The 15,950-nt window shown below is 47.8% G+C and overlaps 1 protein-coding gene across 1 annotated transcript in view; it reads left to right on the forward strand.

Annotated features, from left to right (window-relative positions):
• The window catches only part of CNGB3 (cyclic nucleotide gated channel subunit beta 3), a 564,986-nt gene that overhangs the window by 215,796 nt on the left and 333,240 nt on the right, over positions 1-15,950 (forward strand). The window contains exon 6 of the mRNA XM_078686155.1: positions 15,604-15,690. Within this exon, the coding sequence (XP_078542281.1) occupies positions 15,604-15,690 (87 nt within the window). The remainder of the gene's footprint in view (positions 1-15,603; positions 15,691-15,950) is intronic.

Raw genomic sequence — 15,950 nt, forward strand, 5'->3', positions numbered from 1 at the left:
CACCCACCACACAGCTCTACCGAGGCACCCACCACACAGCTCCACCGATGCACCCACCACACAGCTCCACCGATGCACCCACCACACAGCTCCACCGATGCACCCACCACACAGCTCCACCGATGCACCCACCACACAGCTCCACCGAGGCACCCACCACACAGCTCCACCGAGGCACCCACCACACAGCTCCACAGATGCACCCACCACACAGCTCCACAGATGCACCCACCACACAGCTCCACAGATGCACCCACCACACAGCTCCACAGATGCACCCACCACGCAGCTCCACAGATGCACCCACCACACAGCTCCACAGATGCACCCACCACGCAGCTCCACAGATGCACCCACCACGCAGCTCCACAGATGCACCCAGCACGCAGCTCCACAGATGCACCCACCACACAGCTCCACAGAAGCACCCACCACACAGCTCCACAGAAGCACCCACCACACAGCTCCGCCGAGGCACCCACCACACAGCTCCACAGATGCACCCACCACACAGCTCCACAGATGCACCCACCACACAGCTCCACAGATGCACCCACCACACAGCTCCACAGATGCACCCACCACACAGCTCCACAGAAGCACCCACCACACAGCTCCACCGATGCACCCACTACACAGCTCCACCGATGCACCCACCACACAGCTCCGCTGAGGCACCCACCACACAGCTCCGCCGAGGCACCCACCACACAGCTCCACCGATGCACCCACCACACAGCTCCACCGATGCACCAACTAAGCTCCACCGATGCACCCACCACACAGCTCCACCAATGCACCCACTAAGCTCCACCGATGCACCCACCACACAGCTCCACTGATGCACCCACCACCCAGCTCCACCGATGCACCCACCACACAGCTCCACCGAGGCACCCACCACACATCTCCACCGATGCACCCACCACACAGCTCCACCGATGCACCCACCACACAGCTCCACCGATGCACCCACCACACAGCTCCACCGATGCACCCACCACACAGCTCCACCGATGCACCCACCACACAGCTCCACCGAGGCACCCACCACACAGCTCCACAGATGCACCCACCACACAGCTCCACAGATGCACCCACCACACAGCTCCACAGATGCACCCACCACACAGCTCCACAGAAGCACCCACCACACAGCTCCGCCGATGCACCCACCACACAGCTCCACCGATGCACCCACCACACAGCTCCGCCGAGGCACCCACCACACAGCTCCGCCGAGGCACCCACCACACAGCTCCGCCGAGGCACCCACCACACAGCTCCGCCGAGGCACCCACCACACAGCTCCACCGATGCACCCACCACACAGCTCCACAGATGCACCAACTAAGCTCCACCGATGCACCCACCACACAGCTCCACCAATGCACCCACCACACAGCTCCACCGATGCACCCACCACACAGCTCCACTGATGCACCCACCACCCAGCTCCACCGATGCACCCACCACACAGCTCCACCTACACAGCTCCACCGAGGCACCCACCACCCAGCTCCATAGAGGCACCCACCACACAGCTCCACCGAGGCACCCACCACACAGCTCCACAGATGCACCCACCACACAGCTCCGCCGATGCACCCACCACACAGCTCCGCCAAGGCACCCACCACACAGCTCCACCGATGCACCCACCACACAGCTCCACCGATGCTCCAACTAAGCTCCACCAATGCACCCACCAAACAGCTCCACCAATGCACCCACTAAGCTCCACCGATGCACACATCACTCAGCGCAACCACAGCATCACTCAGCGCAACCACAGCATCACTCAGCGCAACCACAGCATCACTCAGGGCAACCACAGCATCACTCAGCGCAACCACAGCATCACTCAGCGCAACCACAGCATCACTCAGCGCAACCACAGCATCACTCAGCGCAACCACAGCATCACTGATTCAAATATGTTCTTTCAATGTTTCAAGCAGTTTTCAAGCTTTCACGCTTTATTACAAATCACAAAAAGATGTTAATATTTCACTTCTGTTCTTGGATTTTTGTCACAATAAAAAACACTGAACATAATCTTCACAAAAGTTATTTACAAAAGTTTAAGCTATTGCCATTACAAATTAAATAAATTATTTAAGTATTAATTATTTAAAAAAATTAAAAGCCATTGTTATTTGTAATATCAATACATCTAAGTCACGTAAATACAAAACATGTTGCATTAAAAATGCTATAGGTGTCACATTTGCGAAAGTTATAACTATTGGCATTGTAAATGACAAAGCTATTAATGTAGCTATTTTAAAAAAAAACACATAAATAAAAAAAATTAATTTATAAGACCAATAGCTCAAACTTTCCTAATGCGAGCCCTATTGCATTTCCAATGCTTGTTTTTTCTTTCCGCCATACCTTCCAGGAAATATGGAAGAGTTTGAGGCACCCTCCCACAGCAACAGTACAGCTTTTCCTGTAGTAACTTTAAGTATGCCGTTAATATTGGAATGTCATTAAAATAATTTCATGGATGCCAACAAAATACCAATGCTGTAGATGTCCCAGGAACAGGAATGGCTCACCCGTAGGAATTCCCAGCACTCCGTTATTTTACTTCCGACTGCAGAAAATATATCCGACCCAAGGGCGGCTCTTCAGAGTTGCAAGTTCAGTCTTGGCTCCTACCTCCCACCCGCAGTCGAGCAGGTGGAGGGGAAGGGGCGGGCGGGGATGCATTGGTACAAAAAACATTTACCTTCTGCCTGACCGGCTCGCCAGCTGCCGCAGCCTCACCTGCATCCTCTTCTTTCTTTGGGGAAACAGGAAGCAGGAAGCGTGAGGGCTCCCACGCTCCCCGCAGCAAATCACAATGCTGCAGTGCAACGTTGTGATTGCTCAGCCAGGGGCTGAAGGGGTGAGCATGTTCTCCATGCAGGCTGTACAGCCTGCATGGAGAACAGGGGAAGGGCGCATAGCTGTTTTGGGCAGCCTTAGAGGGCCAACCAAACTGTCATTGAGCAATTTGTAGGGTTCTACCCTCCTCTCCTGCTCTTCAGCCTCGCCATGTCCCCCCCACGCCAGCTGACACAGCAGGAGGATAAAATAAAAAGATAATATTTCGTATTTATCATTTCATTTTTTTCTTTCTTTCGCTGCATTATGGCAGTGGGGCGATGCCCCTCCACATTATAAAAGGAGCCGCCACTGCTAAGATTCATCTGTGATCATAACAAGCTGCAGCTCTGATTCTGTGAAAGATGATCAATTTTTAGCTGTTGCAGTTGGTATTTTTGGGCTCCTACATGAAATATAGTTGCACAGAAGGTCCGTTAATTGGGACCCATGTGAGTAGTTTATGCATACTTAAACTGCAACTGTTCCTAAGAAGTAGATGAAATAATGCAAGTTATACATCTGTGGGTACAAATGTTTGTCCATCACTGTCTGTAGTCCCAGTGGTGCTGCGAGCTTTGGTTTTTCAAAATGTCAGGCTGCTTCCTTAGTTACTTTTTTATCTAATAACCAATACTGTTTGCAGCAGGAGTTTGAAAAGGTGAAAACAAAGCAACATGTTCCTTTAGGTCCATCAAGGAGCCATGGAATGTAGTTTCAGCATTGCATTAAGCAGTTACTGGCTCAATCTATTCCCATTGCACCAGCCAAGTTGGGTTCAGTCACATGACTAACTTGACACTACCTGCTGCATTGCTTTCAGTCTCTGTGCCTGCCTCCGGCCTGGCGGCAGTTGGAACATGGTTTTCTTTGGTTTGATGAATTTGCACACAATGTAACATGCAATTCGACCAATCAGAAGTCCCGAATGGCATAGACCAGGAAGACCTAAAAAAATAGGCTGCCGTGCTGGGTCTTGGAGATGGATATTTATTCACTCAAAAAGTGGTAAGATCACCATACTATTTTTTTAAACAGTATTTCTTAGAGAAACTATTGCAAAAATACAGTTATGATGGGCTCCCTGGTGCCTGAGGTATGATATTGTACAGTGCTATGCAGGAAATGGCACTCTGTTTGGTAGGAAACGAAAGTGACCAACATGAAGCTTATCCATCCTAAACCATGCAGTTATCCCAGCAATATACAGTACTTCAATTGATAATTATGAACATGTGCAATAGGAGTACGGATTTAGACACACATGTGCCATGTGACAGGAATACATATATCTGCCTTCGAAATGAAACAAATATTGCCCCACGTAAACCGCAGATAATCTATATGAGGCATTACATTGTCTTCTTTTGGCCCATTATAGAAATCATCAATTGTCCTGTCACACAGGCCAGTAAAATTGCCCCTACATGAACTAGGACATGTCAACAATGATGCTCCTGATTTGTCACATTTGCTATATTTCCATTGTCAAAACACCCTGAAACATAAAGAGACGTTATCCCCATTGACCATGAACTGAAAATTATACACATCTCCACCTTCACTAATATTTACAGAAAGTTGTGGTGTTCCGACTTTGTTGGCTAGTTCTTGATTAAAAGCGTGTATAGCAAAACATTGATTTCCCTCACATTTTTGATTGCTTTAGAATTGTGCAACTAGCTCTCCAATAAAATCACAAAGGCAGAGCAATACTTAACAACATTATTTGTACCCTCAAAGAACTCACTGTTCTAAAAATGGCAAAAAAAATTAATTCACTTAACAGCACTATTCTCCTTCCACACATGTCCAATTGCCACAAATGTTACCTGTTGTACCCAAGACATGGCTGGAATCCCCAAAGCTTAATAGAGTCCATACTGCAGAGAAGAATGAAGGAGAAGATTGGTGCTGCCCTCGGTTAACAATTGCTGGGATCCCTCATGAGATGCTGCATCCCCAAACTGTGCTTAATACTGAGAGGCTGTCCTAGGAGGTCATCCCTTTTTTTTACCATGAAGAACAAAATGTCCACCACTCATATATCCAAAAGGAAAAGTTGTTTTTACCGGCCGAGTTACATATCCATAACCATTTAAATTAGCATACGCTATGTCCATTTTATATCAGTTGTTCAAGTGGAGAAGGTGGAAAGTTGAGTCATAAAGCAACCGAGGGATGTTCACCTTCACAAAGATTGAATGTTTATCAAAAATCATTAAGACACCATTGTACCTGAAGGAGCACCAATCAGTATTGTAGGACAGATGTCTGTCTGCACTATGAACTCACTGGAGAAATCAGGTGCCTTGAGCACCGGTGCTTTGCACATGGCAGTCTTCAGGGTATCAAAAGCAGTCCGGCAGGCTTCGGTCCAGTTCACTCTTTTGGGCTGCTTCTTAGAAGTCAGTTCTGTCAAGGGGGCCACGATGGTGCCATATCCCTTGACTAACCGTCTGTAATACCCGGTGAGACCTAAAAAGGCTCTCACCTCTGTCTGGGTCTTGGGGGGCTCTCAAGCCAGAATGGTATCAATCTTTGCCTGTAGGGGCGCCACCTGGCCGCTCCCCACCTGGTGTCCCAAATACACCACAGATCCCTGCCCTATCTGGCACTTGCTGGCCTTGATAGTGTGGCCTGCCCTTTGCAGAGCCTTCAACACTTCACAGAGGTGTTGCAAGTGTTCTTCCCACGTGGAGCTGAACACAGCAATATTATCCAGGTATGCTGTGCTGAATTCCTCCAGTCCGGTCAGTACCTGGTTAACCAGTCTCAGGAAGGTGGCAGGGGCATTCTTCAACCCAAAGGGCATGACTCGGAACTGAAAGTGCCCCTCTGGTGCTGAGAATGCAGATCTCTCTTTGGCCCCATCAGTTAAGGCAATCTGCCAGTACCCAGACGTTAAATCAAACGTACTGAGGTACTGGGCAGCTCCCAACCGATCCACGAGCTCATCAGCTCTGGGGATGGGGTGTGCGTCAGTCTTCATGACCGCATTGAGCCCAGGGTAGTCCACGCAAACCCTGAGTTCTGGAGTGGCACCGGGCGCAGCAGCCTTTGGCACTAAGACCACTGGGCTAGCCCAGGGGCTGCTGGAGGGCTCAATCACCCCTAGCGCCAACATCTTGGAAACCTCTTCCTTGATGCTGGCCCTGACCTTGTCAGCTACCCTGTAAAATTTCTGTTTTACACGTAAACTATCTCCAGTGTCCACATCATGGACACACCAATTGGTGATACCTGGGGTCAGGGAGAACAGGGGGGCAAACTGACCCAGCACTTGGCGACAGTCCCTCTGCTATTCTGGGGTCAGGGTGGGCGAGAGGACCACACCATCCACTGACCCGTCTTGCTCCTTAGCTGCAGGAGGTCAAAGAGAGGATCACTATCCTCTTCCCCTCCAGCATCTGTAGCCATGAGCATTGTCACTTCAGACCTCTCAAAGTGTGGTTTGAGGCGGTTCACATGCAAGACTCTCAGGATTTGCCTGGGGGTCCTCAAATTAACCAGGTAGGTTACTTCACTCTTCCTTTCCCCCACCTCATATGGTCCAGTCCACTTGTCCTGGAGCACACAAGGCTCCACTGGCGCGATTACTCACACTTTCTGCCCAGGTTGAAATTCGGCCAGAGTGGTATTCTGGTCGTACCATCTTTTCATTTCTTCCTGGCTAGCTTCCAGGTTCTCCTGAGCAAGCTTCCTGAAGCGTTGTGTCTGGTTGCGGATGGCCAACACATAGCTGAACACATCCTGGGGGGTTTTCCTACGGGATTTCTCCTACCCCTCCTTCACCAGTGCGAGAAGTCCTCTAACAGGGTGGCCATACAGGAGTTCAAAGGGACTGAACCCTAAGGACTTCTGAGGCACCTCCCTGTAGGCACACAACAGGCATGGTAACAAGACGTCCCACTTCCGTCTCATGGGCTCTTCTAGGCCCATAATCATACCCTTCAGGGTGCGGTTGGAGCTTTCAACCAACCCATTTCCTTGAGGGTGGTAAGGAGTGGTGAACTTATAAGTTACCCCACACTCCTCCCACAGAGACTTCATGTACCTAGAGATGAAGTTGGTACCCCGGTCGGAGACCACCTCTCTGGGGAACCCCACACAGGAAAGATCCCCATCAATGTATGGCCTACCACGGGTGCTGTGATTGTCCTGAGAGGGACTGCTTCGGGTACCAGGTGGCATGGTCCACCAAGACCAGGATGAACCTTTTGCCTAAGGCTGTCTTGGGGTCCAGGGGCCCCACGATGTCGATGCCAACCCACTCGAAGGGGGTGCTCACCACAGGAAAGGGTTGGAGGGGTGCCTTGCACTTCACTCCAGTCTTGCCACTGGCCTGACATGTTTGGCAAGACCTACAAAAGTAACCAATGTGCTTCCTCATCTGGGGCCAGTGGAAGTGGGTGACAAGCCGGTTTAGGGTCTTGTCTTGCCCCAGATGTCCTGCGAGAGGCACGTCATGAGCCAGACCCATTAGGAAGTTCCTGAAGCGCGCGGGTACCACCAGCACACGGGCTGCACCAGGCTCAGCAAACTTAGGCTCGCTATATAACAAGTCGTATTCCCAGTAGATGAAGTGATCTCTGGCTGCTCCACCTGCTGCCTGGTCTGCAGCCTGTTGCCGCATACCCACGAGAGAAGGACACTCTTTCTGTTCCTTGCAGAATTCCTCCCTGGAGGGCCCACCTTCTTGCTGCCAATGGGTCAGCTCAGGTAGGTCGCCCAGTTTGGCCACCTGTTCCCCTGTAGGTTCCAGGGCATCCCCCTCAGGGTCTGCTTCCTCCTGGACCGTGGGAACGGCTGGGGCTGGTTTCCCACACCCTCTGCCCCTTCCTCTCCTGGCAGGTCTCTGGGCCACTGTTTCAGGCTCCAGTTCTGCTGAATCACCCCTACTGGCTGCCATAGCACGCGTGGTCACACAGATCCACGCAGGTAACCCTAACATCTCCAAATGAGTTCGATGTTCTACATCCTTCCATGAAGAACTCTCCAGGTCATTACCTAGCAGACAGTCTACAGGCAAGGCATCACTGGCAACAACTTCCTGAAGACCAGAGACTCCCCCCCCACTCAAAGAGAACACGTGCCACTTTGCAGAGGTGCACTGAACTGTCAGCTGCTACTAAGAGGCGGAGTACATTGGGGATACACTGCTCTTCATACACCTACTGACACCTCACGGATATCACGCTGGCCCCTGTGTCTCTCAGAGCCTCTATCTCCCTCCCATTGACGGTCACCTTCTGACCATATTTCTTAGTGTTCAGGGGCAGTAAGGTTTCCTGGACCATCTCTTGGTCTCCTAAAGAGACAAGGGACATAGCTGCCAGCCCCTCCTCCCCACTAGAAATCAAATCCCCTCCCAAAGCTACACTTGCTAACCCTGGGGCTGGAGCACCAGTGGGTGCTGGGGGGTCTCTTGGGGCATCGGTTGATATCATGTCCCACCTCATTGCAGTGAAATCAGGTAGGGGGACCTCTGTTGTCCCTGGGATCTCTGTTGTCCCGCCTGCCCCTATGGGGCCATTGCTGTCTAGGTCTGGGTTTTTGTTTTGTTTTTTCATTTAAAGAGTTTTGTATAGTGTGAACAAGACCCATGGGTATCAGAGCGCTTTACATAGCATGAGGTAGTATGAAGACACAAATTATCAGGAAAGTTTAAACAAAGAGATATGACATACATTACATGTGATCAAACTCAAGATAAAAATACAATAAACACAATATATAAAAAGGCTGAGAATATCTATTTGAATACAAGCTATCTCTGTGGTGAGGTTTCCTGATTGCAGAAAGGTTATAAATGATCTTTCCGAAGTGTTCAATATTCTTTACATTCTAATACCATGATTAGTAAAGTACTATTTTAGTTCAACAAAGTATGGACAGTGACCTGCGGTATATATTGTTTTTAGGATATGAGTTCACTTGTCCAGTATCTTGTCCAGTCATATCCAACTTCACCATCCTTGGATTGTATCCCTCTAGTAAGACCTACTCCGTTGTTGTGATTATTTTCGCTTCTTGTGAGTAAGTGTCTTGGGCTTAATTCTGTCTCTATGTTAAAGAAGATCGATCTGGAGCTATGGGAGGAATTTGCTCATTAGAAATATTTTTGTTTCACTCTTAAATGTTGCTGTGTTTGTTATTTTTCTGATGTTTGGTGGAAGAGAGTTCCAGATTCTAGGGGCTGCTCCCGAGAACGCTCTATCATACGTTCTCTTCTTCCAGAAAATGGGTGGTCTCAGTACCAGCTCCTTAGCACTCCTAGCAGGTCTATTTCCACCAGATACTACTATTTTCTGGGCAAGATATCTTGGAGTGTTGTAATGAAGCACTTTGTGGGTGATACATGCTATTTTTAGCTGAATTCTGGCTTCGTATGGTAGCCAGTTTAATGCTTTTAGGTGGGGAGAGATATGGTCGAACTTCCTTGACCCAGAGATAAGTCTTGCCGCTGCGTTGAGGCAGGCTTTTAGCGGTGTTGTGGAGATTTGTGATAAGCCTGCTAACGTAGTACACCCATATTCTATCCTCGAAATGACCAATGATTGGACTGCCAGCTTAAGATCTGCTTTTGAAATGAAGGGTTTCACCTTCCTGATGTAGTTCAAGTGAAAACGGGCACTTTTTGCCATTGCCTTGATATACTCTTTCATATCCAGATTCTCATCAAGTGTTATTCCTAGTGATTTAGCTGAGTCTACTAAGGTAGGGGTGCAGTTAAGCGCCGTGATCATTTGAGCCCATTCCTTAACTTCTGTGTGCTTCTTTGAGGGTGATATTAGAAGGAATTCTGTTTTTTGAGTGTTTAATTTTAGATGATTGATTGTTAACCATTGCAGTGTCATTTCTAAGGCCTCATTTATTAACCTGATGTCTTCCAACGACGAGATCTTGAGATACAATTGTCTGTCGTCCGCGTACATGTGAAAGGAAATTTTGTAGTTTCGAAGAATTTCTGTGAGCGGTTCGATATATAAGTTGAACAGTGATGGAGATAATGTGGATCCTTGGGGTAGTCCAATCGTGTTTGGACTTGAAGATGAAAGAAATTGATTGACTAGGAATCTTTGTTTTCTATCCTGAAGGAAGGATTCAAACCTTTTCAGCACCGTACCTAATATTCCCATCCTGTTCTGGAGCCTGTTCAGTAATTTTGCATGATTCACCGTATCAAATGCAGCTGACAGGTCCAGCAGGATGAGTAGACATGATCTATTTTGGTCTAAGGCTTGAAGAGCGTCATCGACTATATGTAAAATCGCCGTTTCCATGCTATGTCCTGTTCTGAAGCCTGACTGACATTCATCCAATAAAGAGAAATTGTCTATGTGTTGGCTAAGTTGATTCTGCACACATTTCTCTATTAGTTTGGGGAGTACCGGAATGTTTGTTACCGGGCGAAAATTATTCGGGTCTGCCGGGTCCGCAGTCGGTTTTTTGATAATGGGGACTACTTGACCGGTTTTTAGGCATCCTGGGAGTATCCCTTGTGAGAGAGAGGCGTTAATAATTTTTGTTCATAAGGGAATCACGGCCTGGCTGATTTCTTTAATGCATTTCAACAGGAGTGGATCACTATAGTGGGATTTCTTCTCCTGGGAACTATTTTGCAGCCCTTGCGAGGACTCCTTTTGGTTACCCTTGTCCCCCCACTCTTCTGCTGGGGACCCTGCCCACCTTTGGCTGTGGTACCCACAATTCCTCTGTGGACCCCGGTACTGGTCCAGCGGTCCGCCTCCTTAGCAAGCTCAATGGGGTCTGTCAGCTTGCTGTCTAAAAGATGTTGGCCCAGCTCTGGAACACAGGCTACTCAAGTGCTCCCAACTAATTAAATGCAACAACCCCTTATAATCAGTTACTTTGCTGCCTTTCATCCAACCTTCCAGTGCACGTGAGTACAAATTCGCACACTCCATCCAAGTCTCAGATTCTTTCTTCTTAGAATTTCTAAACTGCAGTCTGTACTGCTCTGGAGTAAGTCCATACCTGAGACATAGGGCTTCCTTCATATTGGGGTAGGTCATGGCACATGCTTATTCTATGGGCCTAGAGCACTCCTCCCAGAAGCCTCAAAATGTTTCCACAGACCCACCCCCCAATGCTGTTCAGGCACACCATTCATTCTCAATGCAATCTCATAGGAAGTAAACCAGGCATGAATATCCTCACTCCTTTTGTAATTCTGTACCAGATCCTTGGGAATATATACTTTACCCCCATGCACTGGCTGTGCGCTGCTACCATTTGAACTGGCATCCACCTCCCTGGCTTTAAGATCCAGTTCTTTCATGCTCAACTCATGAGCCAAAAGCAATTTCTTTTCCTCCAGGGCACGGGCATTTTTCTTGTCTTCCGCCGCCCTTTCTTTCTCCATTTTCAACTGCTTCATTTTCAACTTCAGGACTTCTAAGTCATGTACTCTCACTCTTTGATTCTCCTCTAACTCTTCCTTGGTGAAACCTCTACCGGAATGGTTTCTGCCAGGCCTTGAGACTACTCTGCTCACAGGCAGATCAGTGATTTGAAAACCATTCCCTGTACTTGCATCATTTCCCTCTTGTGCCTCCCAATGGGCCTTCAAGATTCTCTGCAGCTCATCCTTCCTGTAGCCGCTCTTTATCGGGCACTCAAACTTGTGGCAGAATTGCTGAAGCTGTGTAACTTTGTAAGAATACAAATCCTCAATGCGAAACTCTAATTCTGCCTCCATACTGGGTGCCTTTCCATTCACAGACATGATGCTTTGAAGAGTTACTCAAAAATAGAATCAAAAATCAAAAACAGTAGTATGCGGTGGCGTACTGATCTGCACTCACTAGTGATGTACACCAATCACTGTGGGTCCAGTACAAATACAAGTTCAAATCCCCACCGCTGACTAACAATGTTAGAACTGGGGGTCTCTAGTTGGCAGAGGTAGGTACCACTGTCCAAATAGGGACCCTTGCTTCTAGTCAGGGTAAGGAGGAAACCCTCTGAGATAACCCCTGCTCACCCTCTAGGTAGCTTGGCATGAGTAGTCAAGGCTAATCAAAAGGCAATGTGTAAAGTATTTGTACCAACACGCACAGTAACACAGTGAAAACACCACAAATTGACTCCACAACAGTTTAGAAAAATAAAGGCATTTAATCTAAACTACACAAGACCAAAACAACAAAAATCCAACATACACAGTTCAAGAATATGGTTTCAAAAGAGTTCTTAAAGGTGCGATAAAATAATCCACAAATACGTGAAAATTTCACAGTTGCATCACGTTTAGTCAACAGTACCTTTAGTTGCGACGAAGTTCCAAAAGCAGAAGCTGGTGCGGTAGAAAACAAACGATGCGTTGCTCCTGAGACCTTGGGGAGGTGATGCGACAACCCCGCTGCAGCAGCGGGCGTGTTGCGATGAATCCGGTCTGTGTGGGGAGGAAGGTCACTTCTATGGATTCTGGTGCGTAGGTTCCGTAGGAAGTTTGTTCTCGCAAAGGCACGATGCGTCGATCTCGTAGGGGCTGCGACGATCTCCGGGGCAACGATGCGCGATCCAGTGGCGATCTTTCTCTCGCAGCTCCTCGATGCGAAGGCTCTGCGACGATGTTCGCAGTAACGTGATGCGGTCCACAAGCAAGCGGTGCGGCGATCTCACCCAGCGATGACACTCTCTGCGAGGACACTCGCAGCAATGGTAGTCTTCCCGCACCGGTCTGGCGCATCCCACAAACGAAGGGTTTGACCGCTCTGGCAGCGGCAACAAGCTCTGCGACGTTCTCGGCCTTCGTAGCGGTGGGATTTTCCTCGCACTGTCGGAGATGCGCTCCGCAGCGAGCGATGCAACAACTTTTCGGTAGCAAAGTCTTTAAAGCTTAGTTTCCAGCTTCCCAGCACAGGTACAGCTTCCAGATGCACCACACATGGGCCACTCACTTCAGGAAGGACAGAACTCTCTCAGTAGAGCTCAGGGGAAGCTGGGGGTGAAGTCCTTTTGTGCCTGGGACTTCAAAACAGGGAGCCAGCTCTTCTCAGGCCCTTGGAGATTCCTTCAAGCAAGGGGACACAGCATAAAGCAAAGTCCTTCCTCTCTCCTTGGCAGCAAAGCAACAGCAGGGCAATCCAGCAGAGCAACAGCTGGACAATCTTCCTTCTTCAGTTTCAGCTTTCTCCTTGACAGAGGTTCTTTCTTGATTCCAGATGATCTAATTTTCTGTTGTCAGGGGTCCTGTACTAATACCCCTAAAAGTCTTTGTTCTCTTTGTGCAAGTGGGCCCTGAGCCCGGTCTGAACCAGTTCTGGGTGTTCCTTGAGGACTTTGTTTTCCTGGCTTCTCCTATCTTTTCAGAGTGAGGGGCAGGATCGTCAGCCGCCCAGCAGGAGGTGGAGCCAGCATTCAGGCCCAGGTGTTATCTCCTCCCACCACTCAAGTTCCAAATGCAGACATTCAGTCTGGGCCTGACTCAGCCAGCCTCCTGGGGAATCCCCAGCCCCTGTCACTCTCAAACCAGACAGTCAATACACAAACAGGCAAAAGGCACACAGGAAAGTCAGACAAGAGAACAGCAACTTTCTAAAAGTGCTGTTCTAAAACACAGGATTCAAAAACAACCTTTCCTAAAATATGTGTTATTAAATTCTGATTTCAGGGATACTAGACTCTTATGTCCTATCTTGTTCCTATGGGAAGATATGCTGGTAGCCACTGTATCCAGCATCCCCCATGATAGCCTATGGAGCAAGATAGCCTTGCAGCAGTGAAAAATGAAAATGGCTGTAATTCACTACCAGAGCATGTCACCTGCACAAGTACATGCTCTACCTTTCACATACACTGCACCCTGCCCAAGGGGGTACCCTGGGCCTTCCATAGGGGTGACCAATGTGCACAGAAAGGGAAGGGTTAGGCCTGGTCAGTGGGGACACTGACCAGAAGGACATGGCTGTTCACAGACTGCACACAGGCACTGCCGTGGCAGGTCTGAGACACCCTTTTAGGGCTGCTCATGTGGGTGGCACAATTAGTGCTGCAGGCCCACTAGTAGCATTTGTCATCACCAGCCCTGGCACACCCAGTGCACTTTACTAGGGACTTCATGGTGATACAAATATGCCAATCATGTATATCCAATCACAATATCAATTTACCCAGGGAGCACTTACACTCTGACACTGAACAGCAGTCCAAAGCATCTAAACCAGCAAAAACAAAATCCAGCACAGCATCGAAAATACAGGAGGTAGAGGCCAAAAGGACTGGGGAAATCACGCCAAAGATGCCAGGTCTAACATGGAGGGAGAGAGGCCCTTGCCTAACATGAATTTTGTGAACCAGGCACGCCAGCAGCCAGTGTAGGGATTTTAAAGTAGGCACAGAAGGAGTGTTCTTCACTAACTGAAGCTTGGACAGATGTGCCTCATTTGCTTCAACCAGGAGGACGTTCCCATAGTCTAGGTTTCTTACAATAAATGCCTGAGTAAGGGTTTTCCTGCTTTGCGGCAGCAGCCATTGGAGTGCCCTCCAGAGCAGGCGCATGATCCCAAAGCAGGTGTCGTAGGTGGAGCCTACCCACTCCCTCAGGAAGAGCTTAACATCTATCAGGATTGGCATGTTTTTCACTACCTTTTTATGGTGGGGGGCCGTGCCCTGTTCCAGAGGCCATCAGCTATCAGTCATACGACCAGTGTGCATGGGTCTTACCACAAAGCAGAATCTCTGTCTTATTGCCGTTTAGTTGTAGGCAATTCAATGTCATCCAAGAAGCAATTTTCTTCATACATTTAATGAATCTACTTTTGTTAGATTGGGAGTTGGTCCCATTGAGACGATCAATTGAGTCTCATCTGCATAAGCGATTACTTCAGCATCACAGGATCTTACCACTTGAGCCAATGGTGCCACGTAGATATTAAAGAGTGTGGGGGACAATGAGGAGGCCTTCGGCCCGCCTTATCGAGGGTCATGGAACGGGATTTAAAGGATTCTATAAGCACAGTTTGAGTCCTGTTACTAACACAAGTTTTAAGCCATCCTACATTTTGTTCCGCCGACACCGATCTCTATGAGTCGCTGGATCAGGATAGAGTGTGAGATTGTGTCAAATACGGCAGAGAAGTCGAAAAGTACCCTGGTATACCTACATCAAAGAAGAGTTCCTGGGCTGTAGGAGGCTCGAAAACCTGACTGAGAGGGATCCAGAAGAGAATGGGCCTCCAAGTAAATCAGAAGCTGTTTATTCATTAAAGTCTCTATGATTTTACTAAGACATAGAAGTAGAGATATGGGCCTTTAGTTGGAAAGCTTAAAGGGGTCCGAATTAGATTTCTTCAATTCAGTCCTTTTTTTTATTTAACTGAATTTTGAAATGCTGTTTTGCTCCTTATCTTGGGACACATTGCTTCATGAAATGTATGTTAACACCATGCAAATCCGCGCAACAAATTCTATGTTAGGCCCAGAAAAACAGTCACATTCACTGTAATTTTGACACATCATGATTAGTGTAAATGTAATAGTAAATGTTTGCAAATGTCTGCACACAGTGTAAATCTAGTGGTAAAGCAATGGAGCAGTGTACAAGACTAGACGTGTTAATAAGTATAGTGTATATTTGTTTACAGGTATAAAATGTTTCTATCAAGGGAAAGCAATATCTGATGTTGTTTGCAGAAACAAAGATCAAATACAGGTTGTAATTGGTTTACAAGCACTAACTCCACTTTGTTTGCTTTACAGCTCGATGTAGCATCAGTGTTACCTTTTGATCTGTTATATGTAGTCTTTGGAGTGAAACCTGTGTTTAGAGTAAACAGAATGTTAAAGGTAAGCATGCACTTGTTAAAGGAAAGTCTTTTCATTATGCGAAATGAAAAGTTTGTAAAGATGTACATTTCTTGTAATGTATTGGTTAACATTATGATATACACAAAAAGACCCCCGTTTAATCTTCCCAATTAGTCGGTGTACATCCTAGAGACTCTCATGTATATGAAATAGGCTCAGAACAGTGTTTGTTAAAAAGGCAACTATTTTATTTAGTCAATTCATATTGTCAATAACTTTTTCATCTCCTTTCTTTGTCA

Source organism: Lissotriton helveticus, chromosome 4_1 (assembly GCF_964261635.1).
Source record: "Lissotriton helveticus chromosome 4_1, aLisHel1.1, whole genome shotgun sequence".
Lineage (NCBI taxonomy): Eukaryota > Metazoa > Chordata > Amphibia > Caudata > Salamandridae > Lissotriton > Lissotriton helveticus.